This window comes from Notolepis coatsorum (genome assembly GCF_963971535.1).
Source record: "Notolepis coatsorum genome assembly, chromosome: 11".
NCBI lineage: Eukaryota > Metazoa > Chordata > Actinopteri > Aulopiformes > Paralepididae > Notolepis > Notolepis coatsorum.
Window position 1 is genome coordinate 14,406,420 of NC_140175.1, and position 21,963 is coordinate 14,428,382.

Here is a 21,963-nt window from a genome sequence, read left to right on the forward strand (position 1 = left end):
AAATAGAGACATCTTGTAACATTGCAATACAATTCAAGGACACTGCTTTAAAAAAAAATAGAAAACATTGTGAAAAACTTGTGAAAGAACTTTGCAATTTGGGCAAAAAAAGATTTTGAGAAATGGTATTTTCATGGAGAACAGTGCAGCTGCAACAGATAGCACTTTAGTGATAATTTTCTGTAATAAAAAATATATATAAATCTCAAGGCCCCCCCCTGTCATGCCTCTGCGCGCCCCCCACTTTGAGAAACACTGGCCTAACGACCCCAGAGTCAGACAAGAAGATGGATACCAATCTCTGTGCTTTTTTTTTTTTTTTTACTTTGACCAGTCAGCTGGTTCTTTTAGCGTTTATCGCTTTTTCATCGCATTTATACTTGGTCAAGTTCGACCGACAGAAGCAGGCTGAAAGGGTTCAGATGGGGGGGAAGACACTCTGGGAAAGGCACGGCTGCCGTCCGGGATTCGAACGCGCTCAGCCCCAGATCCGTGACGAGCACGGTTGTCCACGGCGCTGAAATAGCACTTGCGGTACGTGGTGAGCTACTGGAGCTCCCCCTTCTCTGTGCTTTTCAGTGGAAAGCTATCCGTCTGCAAGCTAGCCTAGCTTAGCAGAAATGTATGGAAGCGGATACGGATCAGCTAGCCTATAGCTGTTGGCCAAAAACACCTCACCCGGAGTTTTAAGCTAAGCTAGCTGATCCGTATCCAAGGCTAGCTTGCACAGAGAGGAAATTCGTATCTTTCTTCTTGTCTGACGCTGGAGAAGACGGTGATCGCATTTCCCATAATGTTGGCGTGTTCCTTTTTTAATACAAATACAAATCTTGTATTGCCCGGTGCTTATATGTGACACTTGCACATCAACTCTGCTTCAAACAGAAATATCTTCCTGGGCGAGACGTTCTCCAGTTACATAAGCGTGCACAACGACAGCAACCAGGTGGTGAAGGACATTCTAGTGAAGGTACCGTACATATTATACACAACTGTATACACAACTATACAATAAATAAAACACGTCGATTGATGCTGTTTGCAACTTCTACTCTCTTCTTCACATAACCTTCAATGAGACACGAGCGTTTTGACCCCTCCTTATTTGATACACCTGTTAAAAGTGTCATCTACTCCCTATAACACCAGAGCTGCTCACCATATCTCTATGCTGCTCACCATATCTCTATAACACCAGAGCTGCTCACCATATCTCTATAACACCAGAGCTGCTCACCATATCTCTATAACACCAGAGCTGCTCACCATATCTCTATAACACCAGAGCTGCTCACCATATCTCTATAACACCAGAGCTGCTCACCATATCTCTATAACACCAGAGCCGCTCACCATATCTCTATAACACCAGAGCCGCTCACCATATCTCTATAACACCAGAGCTGCTCATCATATCTCTATAACACCAGAGATGCTCACCATATCTCTATAACACCAGAGCTGCTCACCATATCTCTATAACACCAGAGATGCTCACCATATCTCTATAACACCAGAGCTGCTCACCATATCTCTAGAACACCAGAGCCGCTCACCATATCTCTATAACACCAGAGCTGCTCACCATATCTCTATAACACCAGAGCTGCTCACCATATCTCTATAACACCAGAGCTGCTCACCATATCTCTATAACACCAGAGCCGCTCACCATATCTCTATAACACCTGAGCCGCTCACCATATCTCTATAACACCAGAGCCGCTCACCATATCTCTATAACACCAGAGCTGCTCACCATATCTCTATAACACCAGAGCCGCTCACCATATCTCTATAACACCAGAGCCGCTCACCATATCTCTATAACACCAGAGCTGCTCACCATATATACCTGAGCTGCTCACCATATCTTCATGTATTACATACCTTGTCATTTTATTTGGTTGTTTGTTTGATGTGTGTTTTAATTATGATGTAATTAAATTAAATTATAATTGAATTACATTTAATTAAATAAAATTACATTTAATTAAATTAAATTATAATTGAATTTTATTATATTTAATTTAAATACAAAATGTCAGTTAAACCCTTTGAGAGGCCCTTTTGTCCTCTCGCCAGGCCGGCATTGTAAATAAGAACTTATCTTAAATTGACCTGCCTCCTGGTTAAGTTAAATAAAGCCTTGAACAGAGTAAAACAGAGGACGTCCTCCCCGCTGTTCTCCCCCCCCCCCCCCCCCCCCCCGCAGGCCGACCTCCAGACCAGCTCCCAGAGGCTGAACCTGTCGGCCTCCAACTCCGCCGTTGCAGAACTGAAACCCGAGAGCTGCATCGACGACGTCATCCACCACGAGGTCAAGGAGATCGGAACTCACATGTGCGTCCGTTGTGGTTGGTTTAATGTAGATTAGGGCTGTCGGTTTATCGCGTTAATTAGATTAATTAATTACACAGCAAATTATCGCGTTATGAAAATTAACTCAAAATTAATTACAAAAATTAAAATTTATAATATTTTTTTTTATCTCATTCATTCCATAAGAACGTAGAATACACATTTACAGACTTTTTTTTTATATGGTCCATTTGCATGTTCTTGGTATCTGATTCTAGGGACATCTATGGATCTCAGGGAATGTATTCCCAGTGTCAGAAATACTGTGTCTGTTACTAGGCTCGGGTAAATTGTAATGAACCAAATGAGAATATCAATAAAAAAAAAATTATCTTTGACTGTGAATAACACCATGCTCAAATTGACCAGACCTGAAAAATCTAAGCAAATTAATAGATGGAAGATGATTAAACAGAAGGTTTTGTAGATGCAGTACTGAATTCTGCCATCCGGACACATGCAATTTGAAATATGATTATAGAATATAGAATATCAGGCATAAAATGGGTATGCGATTATAATGCGATTAATTAATTACAAATCCTGTAATTAATTAGATAAAAAAATGTAATCGCCTGCCAGCACTAATTTAGATGCATGAAAGGCAGCAGCGTATGCATGGGAACGCCAGAGCCTGTATTCTCACTCTGCTCTTCTCTGCAGCGTGTAGATCTGGAAACACTAGATTTTAGGTATTTTATGACACTTCTTTAACACTTTGAGAGCCAGTCCGTGTTTTCCTTTTTACCCCCTTGAATGCCCAAATCCACTCCAATGTTAATATCGCCTAATCTATGTTTTAAATTATGGCTATGTGTCTAATCTGCCCGTCGCTTATCAAAGACTAATTTTCCAGTCAACATTGTCGTAGCAGATTTTTTTTTTATCGCTTAATTTCCGTTTGATAGCATTTTGAAAATCACTAGTTTTCGCGGAAAAAACAACCCATTCTATGATCATCGCCTTTTACTGGAATATTCTAGAACGTTGTCATTTGTCGGCCTATTTATGAATCTTTTTCAAATAAACGCTAGATGATCGATAGTATATGTGTGCGCACGCACGCTCGTGCCGCGCGCTGATAATCGCTGCTCTTATTTCCTGATGGCTTTTACAGTCAAAACAGCTATATCACATATAGGGGAAACGCTTATATATCCGTGAAAACGAGTCTGATTATCCTAAGACTGATAACATAGATTCCTTACCTGAGATCAGATGGTATCCAAATGGATTATTCCAATTCCTGATCACCATTCGAAAAAATAGATCATTGTATTGATCAACCGTGTATACAGTAGAACACATAATCCCGCTGCTCTTCAGGCTCCTGAGTGATGCCGGCTGCGTGAGTGAGACGTAAAATGTGGAGTCAGAAATCCTTTCTCCCATTCACTTTCATTGAGTCCAATCCAAAAGGGTGATTTACCATCTGGGAGACGATAGGGGGCGCTTTTTTCACATCCGAGAGCCTGGGGTGACTGGATCTCCAACGGTAGGCTCGCTTGATGCAATATGATTTCAGATCGCTAATAAAAATAAATAAAACGAATAAAACGAATATTCTCGTGATGGGCCTTCAACCCGGGGGGTAATAACCCGAGAAAAGCCGTGAGTGGCATTCAAAGTGTTAACACCGAGGCGGCACTTATTTGGTGTCTTTTTTTCAGGGAATCTAAACTACATTACAATATTTTAGTCATTTCATGCATTTCTCTGCATTTCGTTGCTGAATGAATATAAATGGAACAGTGTTCTGAGAGTGTCTCTCTCTGTCTGTCTCTCACTGTCTCGGTCTGTCTCTCGCTCGCTCTCTGTATCTCTCTCTCCGTGTCTCTCTCTGTCTGTCTCTCATGCTCTGTGTGTCTCTCTCTGTCTCTGTATCTCTCATCTCGCTCTCTCATCTCACTCTCACCTCTATATTCTCTCTCTCCCCCTCCCTCTCTCCCTCCCCCTCCCTCTCCCCCCCTCTCTCTCCCTCTCCCTCCCTCCCCCTTTCTCCCTCCCTCTCTCTCTGTCTCTCAATTCAATTACATTTTTCAATTAAAATGGGCTTTATTGACATGGAAACATACATCACACACTCTCACCTCTATATTCTCTCTCCCCCCTCTCTCTCTCCTCACAGTCTAGTTTGTGCCGTCAGTTACACCACCCAGTATGGGGAGAAACTCTATTTCAGGAAGTTCTTCAAGTTTCAGGTACGTTTATATAACATTACGTGACCTTTTCCCATCAGGCGAGCGGAGTTGAAGCGCGGGGGTCTTGATGTGAAACCTGGGAAATGTCACAGGTCCACGATGGAGAGCGAGAAAGCAATTAGCACCCAGGCTGTGGTTTCTGTTCTCTCTCCCCCCCGCCGGACAATCCCACCGTCGGATTCTCCCAGTCGGAGAAATGACATTCCCAGCTTCCCTCAAGACTCTTTTTAAAAAGAGGAGCTGTAGAATTCCTTCGTTTTATCTCTTAAGACTCCTCTGATTCCTATGGATTCTTTTCAATCTTTTCTTGTAATGTGTTTGTGGATTTAACTCTGCGGTTTGAATGGAGGAGCCAGGTGAGAAAGCGTTCAGCCTGCAATCTATTTTTAACCAGGTTCTAAAGCCGCTGGACGTCAAGACTAAGTTCTACAATGCAGAGGTAAGGTGTTCTTACCCCCCCACCCCCCCGTCCCCGTCCCCCTCCCCTCCCCGCACGCTCTCTCTGTAACGTGAAGCTGTAATGTGAACTTAATGACTGTCTCTACCCCTCACATCATCTCACACATGATGGCTTTCTACCAATTCAAGAACTGTGTACTGTGTGACATACTCATTTTTATTATTGTAGCGTACGTAACATGCTTCATATCATGTGTCATCATCCCATGGTTAGGAACCTTCACAGTTGCTAAAAATGTAGACTAGTCTGTGTTGTGTAAGACTGATCCGTCCTGGAAAAGCCTTGTATCTCCAAAAAAAAAAACGGGGGAAAAAACGACTTTAATTGACTCATCGGGAATCGAAAAGATAAAAAAAATAAAATAAAAATAGTTTCCTCATTGACAACTCGATGATGTTTCATTTTTATATTTTAAAAGAGTTGAATTGGTTGCAGACTCGGGTGCCAGCTGTTGCAGAATCAAACCCAGTATTGTTGTCTAGGTCGTCCTCGGCTCGGGAGATACGGGGGGGAGATACAAGGTCTTCCCAAGGCACGGATGATAAGCTTCCTCTCATTTGCATACTAGTAGCGTTTCCTTTCCTTTTTGTTTGTTAGAATGAATATATTCATTGTCATGATCCTTGGCATGTAACTTCATTTATTTATTGTGTTGTATTTTATTTCCTCCATTAGAGTGACCTCAGTTCTGTGGTAATTGTTTTCTCTGTTCTCATTGCTGATATTTTATTTTCTTTAGCTTTTTACAAATCTCTCTTTTTTTGTTTTGCAGCAGAGTTTGTCTTCTTTTATTTGTTTCCTGGGGCCATCAAGAAGGAGCAACGTAGCAAAAAGAAAATGGAAATGACATTGCAGATTAAAAATGTAATAAAAAGTTAGCTAAACCGTAGCAGAATCGGCAGAGTAAACGATATTGTGAAGATATACGACGTCTGCTTTCCACTTTTCTTTTTGTTGCTCCTGCTCTTTCTCTGGACGCTTACGCCATCTTGCTAACTCATCTCACGCGGGGCGTCTAATCACACTCGAGAGGTTATGGTGCAGGAAGTACATTCTCTGGTAATCGAGGAGGGTTGGCGTTGCAGTGAGCAAAACGATTCATCATCATTTGGCAAATCTGGCTGTAGTACTACTGTACGCTTTGATTCACCTTGGTTGCACACAGCCATTTGAATGATTTGTATTAAGAGAAAATCAGACGTGAAATGGGGGGGGGGGGGGGGGTCTTCGAATGCATTTCCCAATCTTAATTTCCTGACTATTTCAAATCTTTTCTTTAATTTTTTTTATTGATTGGAACCAACAATGCTATGGGGGACAGGCCAGTGTTGATTTTTATCGTCGGGTGATTTATCAACAGACGTGACTTAAAGGTGCTGTAAGTGGTATTTTCTTGTTCTACATGTTAAAATAGTAGCTCTACTTTCTGACTGCCATCACTGATATAGAGTGTCTGGTCAGTAACATGGGTCTCCCAGTCCCTCCTGCTCTGCAGTAAACAGCCATCACTGATGTAGAGTGTCTGGTCAGTAACATGGGTCTCCCAGTCCCTCCTTCTCTGCAGTAAACAGCCATCACTGATGTAGAGTGTCTGGTCAGTAACATGGGTCTCCCAGTCCCTCCACTCTGCAGTAAACAGCCATCACTAATATAGTGTCTGGTCAGTAACATGGGTCTCCCAGTCCCTCCTGTTCTGCAGTAAACAGCCATCACTAATATAGTGTCTGGTCAGTAACATGGGTCTCCCAGTCCCTCCTGTTCTGCAGTAAACAGCCATCACTGATATAGAGTGTCTGGTCAGTAACATGGGTCTCCCAGTCCCTCCACTCTGCAGTAAACAGCCATCACTAATATAGTGTCTGGTCAGTAACATGGGTCTCCCAGTCCCTCCACTCTGCAGTAAACAGCCATCACTAATATAGTGTCTGGTCAGTAACATGGGTCTCCCAGTCCCTCCTGCTCTGCAGTAAACAGCCATCACTGATATAGAGTGTCTGGTCAGTAACATGGGTCTCTGGTCATTCAATCAGGAGAGAGAACTCCACACTGCAAAAATAAGAAATAAAAACTAGTTTTAAGCAAATGTGTCCTTGAAACAAGTCAAAATAATCTACCAGTGCAGTGAGCAAATTTGGCTTGGCAAAACCTCTTGAAGTAAGTACAAATATCTAGGGTTCTCTCTCCTGATTAGATAAAGTGGGAACGGGATACCAGGAAATGTATTGTCTGTTTACTGCAGAGTGGAGGGACTGGGAGAGACCCATGTTACTGACCAAACACACTATATCAGAATGTAGAGCTACTTAACACTTACTTTAACAAAATAAATACCACTTACACCACCTTTAATCACTCTCTTCAGTTTACACGGAATCGACGTGATGTGAGAGACGTTTTCCTCACCAGTCCAAACCAGCCGCATTGTAACACGGATCTGGTTGTAGGCCGCTGCGTCCGAGAGGATTCAGGTGTTGGGTTAAAGGAACGCGCCAACATTATGGGAAATGCGCTTTTACCGTCTCCAGAGTCGGACAAGAAGATAAGCATAAGCTACTCATTATCCTCTCTCTGTGCGTTCAGTAGAAAGCTATCCGGCTGCAAGCTAGCCTAGCTTAGCACAAATTAATAGAAGCGGATACAGAGCAGCTAAATGGTACATTTCACACCTTTATTTAAACTCGAAAGGCAACTGAGGATTCCCTCATTTACAGTCACGTCGAGTGGACATACAGAGATGAGCAAAGAAAGGCATATAAAATCATAACAATAAGACAACAAGACGAGACAAAAGTAAGGATAACAAATCAATTGAAACACGTACAACTTGATTGACAAAGGTTGGAGATCAAGGTTTTAAACTCTGCAACAGAGGGGAGAATCTCAAGCTTTACGGACTGTTGGAGTTCATTACATGAGCTATAGAGCTTTTATCCAAAGCGCTTTACAACTTAAGCCTCACATTCACACATTCACTCACCCATTCACTCACACATTCACTCACACATTCACTCACACATTCACTCACACATTCACTCACACATTCACACACACATTCACTCACCCATTCACTCACACATTCACTCACACATTCACTCACACATTCACACACACATTCACTCACACATTCACTCACACATTCACTCACACATTCACTCACACATTCACTCACACATTCACACACACATTCACACACACATTCACTCACACATTCACTCACCCATTCACTCACACATTCACTCACACATTCACTCACCCATTCACTCACACATTCACTCACCCATTCACTCACCCATTCACTCACACATTCACTCACACATTCACTCACACATTCACACACACATTCACTCACACATTCACTCACACATTCACTCACACATTCACTCACACATTCACACACCGACGGCTGAAGGCGACCATGCAAAGTGGCGACCTCCTCACCGGGAGCAGTTAGGGGGTTAAATGTCTTGCTCAAGGACACTTCGACACACTGCTAGGAGGAGTGGGAATCGAACCGGGAACCTTCCACTTACCAGGCGAGCTAGGCTAGTGGTCCATATCCGCCTCCATTAATTTGCGCTGCGCCAGCCTAGCTCAGCTCGCAGCCGGATAGCTGTCTACTGAACGCACAGAGAGGATGTCGGCGTCCCTCTTCTTGTCGGACTACGTTTCCCAGAATGCCGGCGTGTTCCTTTCGGACGCTCAGGGTTTGCATGGGACGAATTACGCTGTGCTTTTTAACATTAACTTCAGTCAGAATGGTCTGTGGTCCCGTTTTTTTATTCTCATACTGTGAATTGCAGGCATGAACTAATCTCTGCTTCTCTCTCTCTCTCTCGTTATTTCATTCCCTGCTGGCCGGCATTGTACTAACCCTCTCCTCAAAGGTACACTGAGCACACTTTGCTAGGACTAGTGTTGTATTCTATTCTTAATTCAGACGGTCTCATAGTTAAATGTTTAGCCGCTACAATTTAGACGATATCACTAGATTTCTATTTTGTTATATGATTCGTATATGAATAAGAATAAGAATGATGGGACTATACTAGGCTAATACTTAAAGGTCCTCTCCACTCAAAAACATGTTTTCTTTCGTGCAGATTTGTGCAGATCTTGTCACCAGAGAGGCCCTTCATAGATCCTTACAATCTCATTTAGGGCAAAGGTGTAGGGATGCTGTTAAGATATTTTCATTTAACAACAAGTCAGCAGGAGTATAAGCATAGTAGCATAGTAGTATAGACATATTGGCATAGTAGGTAGTAGTATAAGTATAGTAGCATTATAGTTGTATAGACATATTAGCGTAGTAGTAGTATAAGTATTGTAGCATAGTAGTATAGACATATTAGCATGATGGGTAGTAGTATAAGCATAGTAGTATAGACATATTAGCATGATGGGTAGTAGTATAAGTATACTAGTATAGACATATTTGTATGATGGGTAGTAGTATAAGAATAGTATCATAGTAGTATAGACATATTAGCATGATAGGTAGTAGTATAAGTATAGTAGTATAGACATTAGCATGATAGGTAGTAGTATACGTATAGTAGCATATTAGTAGTATAGACATGTTAGTATGATGGGTAGTAGTATAAGTATTGTATAGTAGTAAGGTACATAATAGTAAAAAGACTAAAACTAAGAAGGTTAGTCTTTAAACATTTATTTATTTCAGATATTGTTTGAAGAGGTGTGTTTTCAGTAGTTTATTGAACATTTTCGGTGGACAAACCAAACAAATTGTTATTGAATATAAAACAAGGTGTGGAGAGGATCTTTAACACTTGATCATGAAGTCAGTGTCTCAGCTCAGTTGGCCTCGGAGGTGATGTTATTGCAGTTGGTGTCGGCTAACGTTGGCATTGACCCCTGACCCCTGCCCCCCCCAGACAGATGAGGTGTTCCTGGAGGCTCAGATCCAGAACATCACCACCTCGCCCATGTTCATGGAGAAGGTCTCGCTAGAGCCCTCCATGATGTACAACGTCACGGAGCTCAACACAGTGGCCAGCGAGAGCGACGGGTAAACACACCAGTACTTGTTTATTTAACCTTTATTTCGCCTTTATTTCAATATTTTATTTCAAATGTTTTGTTTTATTTGTCACATATAAAGTACATGTACATTGCAGTGAAATCCTTGGTTCTGTATGAGCCCCTGAGATTGTGCTTCATACAGTAAAGAAAGTCAAAAGAATAAAGACCAAACACTATACAAAATATACAATATACAAAACTAAAGTAAAACTAAAAAAAATTACCAAAACAAGCATAATCTCCTGGTGAGAGGACAAAATCTCCTGGTGAGAGGACGAAAGGGCCTGGTGAGAGGACAAAAGGACCTGGTAAGAGGACAAAAGGACCTGGTGAGAGGACAAAAGGACCTGGTAAGAGGACAAGAGGACCTGGTGAGAGGACAAAGGGCCTGGTGAGAGGACAAAAGGACCTGGTGAGAGGACAAAAGGACCTGGTGAGAGGACAAAAGGGCCTGGTGAGAGGACAAAAGGGCCTGGTGAGAGGACAAAAGGGCCTGGTGAGAGGACAAAAGGGCCTGGTGAGAGGACAAAAGGGCCTGGTGAGAGGACAAAAGGGCCTGGTGAGAGGACAAAAGGACCTGGTGAGAGGACAAAAGGGCCTGGTGAGAGGACAAAAGGGCCTGGTGAGAGGACAAAAGGACCTGGTGAGAGGACAAAAGGGCCTGGTGAGAGGACAAAAGGACCTGGTGAGAGGACAAAAGGGCCTGGTGAGAGGACAAAAGGACCTGGTGAGAGGACAAAAGGGCCTGGTGAGAGGACAAAAGGGCCTGGTGAGAGGACAAAAGGGCCTGGTGAGAGGACAAAAGGACCTGGTGAGAGGACAAAAGGACCTGGTGAGAGGACAAAAGGACCTGGTGAGAGGACAAAAGGGCCTGGTGAGAGGACAAAAGGGCCTGGTGAGAGGACAAAAGTAAGTAAGTAAGTAAGTATTTATAAAGCACCTTTCATACATGTCATGTAGCTCAAAGTGCTGTACACAATTATAGGCATATATAACGATAAAAGCAATAAAGTCACAGTGATCAGTTAAGATCAATGTTTAAAAAAAAAAAAAAAATAATAATAATAATAGTAACGTAAAAATGAAAATAACGTAAAAACAGTCATTTGCTTACCAGTTTGGGAGAACAGGTCCGCACAAACATTTCCGCTCAGTGGCAACCGGAAGTGCACTAAACCAATGCACTTGTATGGTAGGTAGCAATGTTTAGCTCTTATAACGCTAGTGTAGTTACGTTTTTATCAGTAGTCATAGTTGGGTCCATAGTGCTTTACCAAGTCCCATGGATCCATCAGTGGCCGTGTATTGTGTGCGTATGTACCCGTTCCCTCATGTGGTCAGTGGCCAGAGTTTGGGTCCATAGTGCTTTACCAAGTCCCATGGACCCATCAGTGGCCGTGTATTGTGGTAGAAAGAAAGAAAAAGAAAAACGTATAAAGAAAACAGTCTAAAGTTTGAAAGTTTGGGAGGTCCGCAAAAACACGACCGTTCAGCTCAGAAGCTGAGGCGTGTCAAAAACGTTTGAAAAACTGGAGGCGTGTCTCCTATTTACCCGTTCCTTCATCTAAAAAGTTTGAAAGTTTGGGAGGTCCGCAAAAACACGACCGTTCAGCTCAGAAGCTGAGGCGTGTCAAAAACTTTTGAAAAACTGGAGGCGTGTCTCCTATGTACCCGTTCCTTCATCTAAAAAGTTGGGTCCACAAGGCTTATCCTAGCCTCATGGATCCATCAGGTTTTTCCAAGTGATAACTATTTGTAAGCTAGACTGTATAGGTACGTTTTTAATTTTCCTTTAAAAATGTGTATAGAGCTGGCGTTTCTGATGTGTGTTGGTAGTGTGTTCCATAGTTTTGGGGCATAGTTGGCAAATGCCATACTTCCTATCCTTTTTTGGTTTCTGGGCGTGTCTAGTAAACCTGTAGTGGATGACCGTAGCGTTCTTGAGGGCAGTTAACTAACTAGGGAATTTGCTATGTATTTTGGGCCTTGCTCATTAAGAGCTTTATATGTTAGGAAAAGGACCTTAAAATCAATTCTATGAGTTATTGGAAGCCAGTGCAGAGTGGCCAGGACTGGAGTGATATGTTCTCTTCTCCTTGTATGAGTTAGTAATCGAGCTGCAGAGTTTTGGATAAGCTGAAGCTTCCCAATGGTTGCTTTGGGAAGACCAGTGAACAGTGCATTACAATAGTCAAGCCGACTTGATACAAAAGCATGAATAAGTTTCTCTGCATCCTTTTTATTTACGAAAGGTCTTACTTTCGCTATGTTTCTTAGGTGGAAGAATGACGTTTTCATGGCTTTATTTATATGAGACTTAAAGGTCAGGTCTGAGTCCAAGATGACACCTAGGCTTGTAACCTCAGTCTTTACATAGGATGACAGACTCCCCAGGTTTTTACAAAGCACTTCCCTTTTCGCTTTTGGGCCGATCAATAGGATTTCGGTCTTGCTTTCGTTTAATTTTAGGAAGTTATTGTTCATCCACTTGTTTATTGCTAACAGACAATTTGTAATGGACTGTATGGCTGTAGTGTTATTTGGTTCTGCGGAGATATATAGTTGTGTATCATCAGCATAACTATGGAAGCATACATTGTGGTCTCGAATGATGTCCCTGAGGGGCAGCATATATAGTGAGAAGAGTAATGGACCAAGGCAGCTTCCTTGTGCGACTCCAAAATTGCTGTCATGTTCCTCGGATACATTGTCTCCAAGCTTAACATAGAACCTGGTGAGAGGACAAAAGGGCCTGGTGAGAGGACAAAAGGACCTGGTGAGAGGACAAGAGGACCTGGTGAGAGGACTAAAGGACCTGGTGAGAGGACAAAAGGTCCTGGTGAGAGGACAAGAGGACCTGGTGAGAGGACAAGAGGACCTGGTGAGAGGACAAAAGGACCTGGTGACGGGACAAAAGGACCTGGTGACGGGACAAAAGGACCTGGTGAGAGGACAAAAGGACCTGGTGAGAGGACAAAAGGGCCTGGTGAGAGGACAAAAGGGCCTGGTGAGAGGACAAAAGGACCTGGTGAGAGGACAAAAGGACCTGGTGAGAGGACAAAAGGACCTGGTGACAGGACAAAAGGACCTGGTGAGAGGACAAAAGGGCCTCTCGGAGGGTAACTGGGAAATATGGCAGACTTAATGGCTCCTTGAGGCAAGTTTGTAGAGTGAGGATAGAAGGATGCCTGGACCAAGTTTCTTTGTATATCGGACTCACGGCGTAGGAGTTATGACTTTTTCAAAGTTCAAAAGTTTGACCTTTAATTATTTTATTATACCCTGTATGCCCATTGGGGTCATGTTTGTTGGAGAGCGTTTACACACAACTTCCATTCAATGGGTCAAAATTCATGTTGCGTTGCTACCATTTACCATCTCAGGAATTTGCGTAAACATTTCTGAAGATTTTATTTGAATCATTCGTTTTTATTGAATCAGTTTGCATGTTTATCACGGGGATCATTATTTGTTTTAGTATTTATTTAGTTATTTTAGTATTTTAATGGCTATAACCGAGACCGGAGTACTGTATTTTGTGCTTCCATGTCGCATGGAAAGATTACAATATAAACATGACTTTTAATACAATACGGAGTACATCTGAGCAGCAGCGAGTGTCTGAACGCAGCGGGCGGTGGCTCTCTGTGGTTCTCACCGGCCGCTGTGTGCCCTCTCTCTCCCCGCCTGGCTCTCTGTGGTTCTCACCGGCCGCTGTGTCCCCCCTCTCTCCCCGCCTGGCTCTCTGTGGTTCTCACCGGCCGCTGTGTGCCCTCTCTCTCCCCGCCTGGCTCTCTGTGGTTCTCACCGGCCGCTGTGTCCTCTCTCTCTCCCCGCCGCAGAGAGTCCACCTTCGGGAAGATGTCCTACCTGCAGCCCATGGACACGCGGCAGTACCTGTACTGCCTGAAGCCCAAGCCGGAGTTCGCCGAGAAGGCCGGCGTCATCAAGGGCGTGACGGTGATCGGCAAGCTGGACATCGTGTGGAAGACCAACCTGGGGGAGAGAGGGAGGCTGCAGACCAGCCAGCTGCAGAGAATGGTATTGGTGATTATGTGAGAGGGAGGCTGAAGAGAATGGTATTATTGATTATTGATTATGAGAGAGGGAGGCTACAGAGAATGGTATTAGTGCTTATTGATTATGCGAGAGGGAGGCTGAAGAGAATGGTATTAGTTATTATTGATTATGAGAGAGGGAGGCTGCAGAGAATAGTATTAGTGATTATTGATTATGCAAGAGGGAGGCTGCAGAGAATGGTATTAGTTATTATTGATTATGAGAGAGAGGCTGCAGAGACTGGTATTCGTTATTATTGATGATGAGAGAGGGATGCTACAGATAATGGTATTAGTTATTATTGATGAGAGAGGGAGGCTGAAGATAATGGTATTAGTTATTATTGATTATGAGAGAGGGAGGCTACAGAGAATGGTATTAGTTATTATTGATGAGAGAGGGAGGCTACAGATAATGGTATTAGTTATTATTGATTATGAGAGAGGGAGGCTACAGATAATGGTATTAGTTATTATTGATTATGAGAGAGGGAGGCTACAGATAATGGTATTAGTTATTATTGATTATGAGAGAGGGAGGCTACAGATAATGGTATTAGTTATTATTGATGATGAGAGGGTGAGGCTGCAGAGAATGGTATTAGTGATTATTGATGATTGATTATTATTGATGTGACTAAATGGACCATAGAAGTATATAATCTTGAGCCATATTTGTTTATGGGTAAGTTACTCTTATAAAACACTTGACAGTAGTTGGGTGAGGGAGAACCCTGTCAGTTGGAGGCGTGGGATGAGTGACCAGGAGGGGAATGGAGGTGTATGGAGGGAAGGACAATAAAAGAGCAGGTGGGGGGGGGGGTTGTTGGGAGACATTGGGGTCTCTGGTCACATGACCTTCTATAGTGTCTCACAGTAGGAGGGTCGAGATGAACAGCCTGTTTATAAAACTTAAAGCTGACGTGTTATTTCTACTACTGTCCAAATTGTGTCCAAGTTTTGCTTAATTTGTCCGTCCTCCTCTGTGTCCTCCAGGCCCCTGGGTATGGGGACGTCAGGTTGTCGTTAGAAATCATTCCTGACACGGTCAACCTGGAAGAACCCTTTGACATCACCTGTAAAATCACCAACTGCAGGTAAACCCCGTCGGTTCGACACATTCCTACCAGAACCTTGTGGCAGACGCCTTCAGCCGACTGATTTAATCAAATCAAAAGTGTTAAATGTCCCATTTTAGGGGTGTAATGATGCACACATTTTCAGAATCTATACGAATTTAGGTTTTGAGGTCACGCTTCGATTCGATTTTTGATTCTTTATGCGTTGACATTTATTCATACAACAGAGCTCTAATTATATCTTATATACTCAGCTTGGTTTGGCTCCGAAAACCTATATTTTCTTTTATTTCAAAGTCGTAAACAATGAACATTTGCCTTAAACATTATGCTAATAGCAGTAGCCATACCATTACCACAAGTTAAACATTATGCTAATAGCAGTAACCATACCACCAGTTAAACATTATGCTAATAGCAGTAGCCATACCATTACCACAAGTTAAACATCATGCTAATAGCAGTAGCCATACCATTACCACCAGTTAAACATTATGCTAATAGCAGTAGCCATACCATTACCACAAGTTAAACATTATGCTAATAGCAGTAGCCATACCATTACCACAAGTTAAACATTATGCTAATAGCAGTAGCCATACCATTACCACAAGTTAAACATTATGCTAATAGCAGTAGCCATACCATTACCACAAGTTAAACATTATGCTAATAGCAGTAGCCAATCTATTACCACAAGTTAAACATTATGCTAACAGCAGTAGCCATACCACCAGTTAAACTGAGGGGTCTGCATTTATATAACTAATATATAGCTTTTATCCTAATCGCTTTACAACCTATGCCTCACATTCACCCGTTCACTCATTCATCCACTCAACCATTCACACACCGACGGTAGGGACAACCAAGCAGGGTCCCAGATCATCAGGAGCTGTCGGGGGTAAAGTGTCTCGCTCAAGGACAATTAGACACACTGCCAGGAGGAGCTGGAATTGAACCAGACGATTGATTACCAGACGAGCGCTCTACCTCCTGAGAAAAAGAAGAGACTCAGAGCGAGAGGACAAGTTGATAGTTAGTTAGTTAGATGTTGTATTGAACATCATTGTTTTTTTGTTTTCCAAATTTGTAACTGTTTTCAAAACAAATAAAAATTCAAATTGTAATTTTTTTTAATTTTCCTAATTTAAAATGTTCCAATTGTTTTTATTTCCCCAAATTTTACTTTTTAAAATGTTCTTATTTTTCCCCCCGATTCTGTATTGAATCGTTACACCACTAACCATGACATCAACATAATGTTATCCCTGGTGGTATTGTGACTGACGGCAGAGCCGAGGTTAAGCGTCTCCTCCCCCCCCCCCCCCCCTCTGTCTGTGTTGCAGCGAGAGAACCATGGACCTGGTCCTGGAGATGTGCAACACGCGCTCCATCCACTGGTGTGGCGTGTCGGGGAGACAGCTGGGCAAGGTCAACCCCAGCTCCTCCCTCTCGCTGCCCCTCAAACTGCTCTCCTCCGTCCAGGGCTTGCAGGTACGGCCCCGGCTTTTAATGATAACGGGGTATCTGCGGTGGTATTAAAAAGTATTCTAATCATAATTCTCAATTTAAGGCCTTAAAAGGTATTAAAAAGTCTTAAATTTTATTTGCACGGGAGATGAAATGGTATTAAATATATGAAATGTTTTTGTATTCAAGTCGTTGTTTTTTAGCGGGGCTACCGGGAGCTTGGTGAGAGCTTGTATGGAACGCACAAGAATTTAAATTGGTGCAGCCGCCAGTTCAGTGTTGCTATGTGTTGTTTTTTGCTAGTATGGTTGTGAAGTTGGTATTAAATTAAATTGAATTAAAATTAAAAGTAGTCTTAAAAAGGGTGGCTGATTGGCACAGTGGGCAAGGCGCTCGCCACTAACGCAGGAGACGCTGGGTTCGAGCCCAGCTCTCTGCGTTTCTACCGGCTGGCCGGTCGTCATACTAACACAATTGGCAGTGTTAGAGGGTGGGAAAGCCGGTGGGTGGGGATCGGACGTTGTGGACAGGTGGACTCCTACAGGTCGGTTTGGTGACGCCGGTGCGGCGGAAACAGGAAGCATCGGGGGCAGCGTGAGCCTCCCATGCGTTACTCCTCGCCACTGAGAGTTCGAGCTGCTGCGGTGAAAAGATGCAACAGGCTGCCTCCTCGTGTACCGGAGGGGACACGTGATGCAAGGCTTCTATCCTCACTACAGCCGACCAGTGGGAGGCATAGTCTAGCAACGTTCAAGACAGGGGAGGGAAGAATTGGATAATACGAAATTGGGATGGGAGAAAAATAAAGTGGTCTTAAAAAGTCTTACATTTGACTTTATAACGCTTCAGGAAAGACGTCGGTAGATGTGAAAATGTTCTGAATTGAGAGGCCGTTCCGTGTCGAGTGACCTCACTGTTTCTTTCCGTTTGTTTCAGAGTATTTCCGGTCTAAGACTCACGGACACGTTTCTGAAGAGGACGTATGAATACGACGACATCGCACAAGTCTGCGTGGTCTGTCCGTATATCGGCCGCGAGAGTTAGAGCCGTGTCGTGTCTTACTGCGCATTTTACATTTGAATGGACCAAACCTGGACTTCTGCACCTACCTTCTTTGCACCCTGAGCTGATCATGTTTTATCATATTGTTTTTAACATTATTTTCTTTTAAATGTGTATTACATTTGAATAAAAGCATTAACTTAATTAGACGTATAATCTTTGCTTTGTCTTGATACATTTCCAAAAGGATTGGATTCAAATGTATTGTCATCATACAACAAGTACTGTACAGATTGATTGATTGATTGATTGTGACAGTAATATACAATGTACAGGAGATTAAACTGGGTATTAAATATATAACTTGGTACTACAGTACTGAGTAATAGCTAATCAGATGTATGTACAGAATTGTAGTATTAATATGTACAGTGATACAGGTGTAAAGACACTATGGTAGTAAGTCATACTGGCCAGCAGCGTAACTAGTAAGAGTAGGTAAGGGATATGTACAGATATAGATATACCGTACTTTTTGCACTATAAGCCGCACCTGACTATAAGCCGCAGCAGCTAAATTGAATGATGTGTACATATATAAGCCGCACTGGACTATAAGCCGCAGGTGTTTTAATGTTTAATTACCATATGTAATTAGCATTGGGACACAATACTGTCGGACAAATAACAAGAATTACCTCATTTACAAGTTGTATTAAGTTTAGCAAATAAGGGAACATATAAATAACATTTCAATGCAGTCAAAAAAGCAATATTTAGATTTTAACATTTTCGGGTTTGGTCACGTCGAGTCACATATAAGCCGCACCGTTATATAAGCCGCAGGGTCGAAAAATGGGGGGAAAAGCCGCGGCTTATAGTCCGAAAAGTACGAGTATCTACAGATATGTAAAAAGGATTATATGTAGGTATGTACAGACGGATGTGGATAGATATGTATACAGTAAGAATATATATATATGGTATATACAGCATTATTTTACATGTGATATGGATGTACTATGACGTAGGTACCGGTAGTTGTGATTATTATGTTTAGGAAATGTTTGTAACATCCAACAAGCTAGGCTGCTGGTAGGTTCAGCTGATTTGGTGAATCGTAAATGGATGAGCTGCATTTATATAGATCTTTTACCCCAAAGCGCTTTACAACGTGTGCCTCACATTCACGTGCAAGATGCCAAAACCACTTGTCCAGAGCAGTCACGGGTTAAGCGTCTCGACCCACACTGCTGACAGGAGCCGGGATCAAACCTGCAACCGTCAGATGACCAGATGACTGCTCTACCTCGTGAGCCACTGGTGGTGACCCATTTATTCGGATGAGACGCTAAACCGAGGTCCTGATTGAATCTCGGTCGTTATGGGGGTCTATCGCAAAGAGTAGGGGGTTCCCCGACGTTCCTGGTCAAATTCCCAATCAGGTCTCTGACATCAAGGCCACCTAATCATCCCTTCCCCTTAATTGGCTGATATCAATCCCTGTCTCCTGAGCCGTTCAGCCGCTGTGTAGTGTGATGTGTGACGGGTGCCAGTGTATGGCAGCCATTGAGCCTGCATAGCCCAAGGTTTTCTACCCTATATTATTGTAAAGCGCTTTGAGTCTGAGAAAAGTGCTATATAAATGTAATGAATTATTATATAATTATTAATTATAGCCTAAGACTAATCTACTCTCAAAGTCTCAAGAAGTTAGCCAAATCAAGAGCTGGGGTATTGAGATGTGTGGTGCAGTGGTTAACACCGCTGTCTCACAGCGAGAAGGGTCCTGAGGGCGTTCTGTGGAGTTTGCATGTTGTCCCCAGGTTTGTGTGGGTTTTCTTCCACACCATAAAACATATGAAGAAGTCTTTATTTGTCATCAGATTAACACACACACACACGATGGGCGACCCACAGGTACACACAATGTTCTCTGCACCTCCCATCCCGTCGTCCCCCCCCCCCCCCCCCCGGTTCTGCTCAGATAAAGGACCATATAGTCGTCAAGAAGGAAGGTACTGGAGACACGGATCATCCTTAGAAACATAATAATAATAATGCAGTAATAATTTTATGGGGTGCAACAAAATCACAACGTTTCAACACTTCACTCTGAAGAAAACTGCTGTGTTGAAACGTCAGTGATTTTTTTTGCACCTTATTAAATGTTTCTAAAGATAATCCCTGTCTCTAGTACCTTATTTTATATATATACAGGTGCAGCTCAATAAATTAGAATATTGTGGGAAAGTTATTTTATTTCAGTAATTCAATTCAAAAAGAGAAACTCATATATTATAGATTCATTACACACAAAGTGAAATATTTCCAGCCTTTATTTGTTTTAATTTAGATGATTATGGCTTACAGCTCATGAAAGCCCAAAATTCTGTATCTCAGAAAGTTTGAAAAAAAAAATTTATATAGAAATGTCGGCCTTCTGAAAAGTATGTTCATGTATGTTCACTCAGTACTTGGTTGGGGCTCCCTTTTGCACAAATTACTGCATCAATACAGCGAAATATATTGACTTTTCCACAATATTCTAATTTATTGAGCTGCACCTGTACACACACACACACATATGTATGTAACAGTACTTAATACTCCAAATTAGGGCTGACCCCTATTAATCGATTAGTCGACTAATCGGTCAAAAGGAGCCGTAGTCGACTGGCCAACCTCTTAGTCGAATATATTAAAAAATTAAAAATAAATAAAAAAATATTATCATTCTTTCCAAAAGAAAAGTGGCCTAGAAGCGTGGCTAACGCTAATGGCGCACATACCAGAGGCTAACTGCCTAAGAAAACAGGCACAGAGGCACTGAAAGAGGATTTCACCCATCTAATGAACACACTAGACAAATATCAAGATGTATCCATCAGTGGACCAATTGCATGCTTTCACAGAGGACAAGAAGCCTTCAGTCGACTGCTTCAGACATTAAGCACCCCCACAGCCCAAATGGAATAACATTTTTTTTTTTTTTAATATTATACTTTTTTTTGTCGACCAATAGTCGACTAACGGCAAATTTTGGCCAATCCTAGTCGACCATCCAAATCCTTAGTCGGGGACAGCCCTACTCCAAATAATGACTTTTCTTTCCTTTCAAAATCAGATATCCATTAAAAGGAGAGAGCCCTGCTCGATAACATGCCCCAGATTTAGTCTTGTTTACAGAACCTTTAGAGAACTTAGAGATTGTTCAACAAAGTGTGTCTTATTGGAAAGACAAGATAATCACTACTGCATTAAGTTTGAACATCGATCCGTTTTCTAACTTCAGATTCAGATTCCTTTATTGTCACTTATTTCAGTACTTTACAGCAAGAAGAGTGAAAATCTATTTATTGTAGTCCCTCGACTATAGCAGCTTCCAATAATAAAATATACAATAATTTTAGCATAGAATCAAATAAGATGACTAAAATAAAGATGACTATATAGTATATATACAGTTCTAAAAAAAGTGCAGTGCAATACAATAAATTTAGCATAGAATAAAATAAGATGACTAAAATAAAGATTAGTATATACAGTTCTAAAAAGTGCATTGCAGATCAGGATGTAGATATTATACTATATGAAATTGTAACTGTTCAGGGTCGAGATGTTCAGAAAGAACAAGTGAAGCTACGTCAAATGTACTTTTAAGATTGTGGGCTCAGAGAATTACACAATTTCAAGACATTTATTGACATGTTTTAGACAAAACGTTATTCTGCCCTGTTTTACAAGCATGTTTATTTGTTTCCATAAAGCACCTGACTACAAATATCAGATTTAAAGGAACACGCCAACTTTTTGGGAAATTTGCTTATTTGCCATCTACCCTGGATTTAGACAAGCAGATACATACCCTTTTCTTCTCTGTGCATGCATTAGACTTATAGGGAACAGCCGCACTGTTAGCCTAGCTTAGCGTCATTCACTGGAAGTAGGTGTGCCAGTGTAGCCTAGTTCCCAACAGTCACGAAATACACTCCAAATACAACTCCAAAACTTGTCTGTAAACATGTTGTGACCTGTGTATTTACCACGTGGAGAAATGTTAAAAGAATTGCCGTTTTCGTTTTCTAAGCAGATATATACTCTGAATTTTTTTTTGCCTAACCGAATTTCATCACCTCAAAAGCCCTGTTTTTCAAAAAGCAGTAGTAGAGTAGGCTATATATCTGCTTAGAAAACGAAAATGTCAAAAAAAAATCTCCACGTGGTATACATACAGGTCACAACATGTTTACAGGAAAGTTTTGGAGTTGTATTTGGAGTGT

The 21,963-nt window shown here is 42.0% G+C and overlaps 1 protein-coding gene across 2 annotated transcripts in view; it reads left to right on the forward strand.

Moving 5' to 3' along the window:
• trappc13 (trafficking protein particle complex subunit 13) overlaps positions 1–17,878 on the forward strand; it is a 29,843-nt gene extending 11,965 nt beyond the window's left edge. Inside the window, exons 4-13 of one of the 2 annotated variants that reach the window (XM_084325503.1) lie at positions 886–970; positions 2,216–2,343; positions 4,490–4,562; positions 4,957–5,001; positions 5,698–5,715; positions 9,921–10,054; positions 13,911–14,115; positions 15,123–15,223; positions 16,555–16,702; positions 17,615–17,878. In XM_084325503.1, coding sequence (XP_084181629.1) covers positions 886–970; positions 2,216–2,343; positions 4,490–4,562; positions 4,957–5,001; positions 5,698–5,715; positions 9,921–10,054; positions 13,911–14,115; positions 15,123–15,223; positions 16,555–16,702; positions 17,615–17,722 — 1,045 coding nt within the window. In that variant the 3' untranslated portion in view covers positions 17,723–17,878. The remainder of the gene's footprint in view (positions 1–885; positions 971–2,215; positions 2,344–4,489; positions 4,563–4,956; positions 5,002–5,697; positions 5,716–9,920; positions 10,055–13,910; positions 14,116–15,122; positions 15,224–16,554; positions 16,703–17,614) is intronic. The other variant, XM_084325504.1, reaches the window with a different exon arrangement.
• The last annotated feature ends 4,085 nt before the right edge of the window (positions 17,879–21,963 follow it).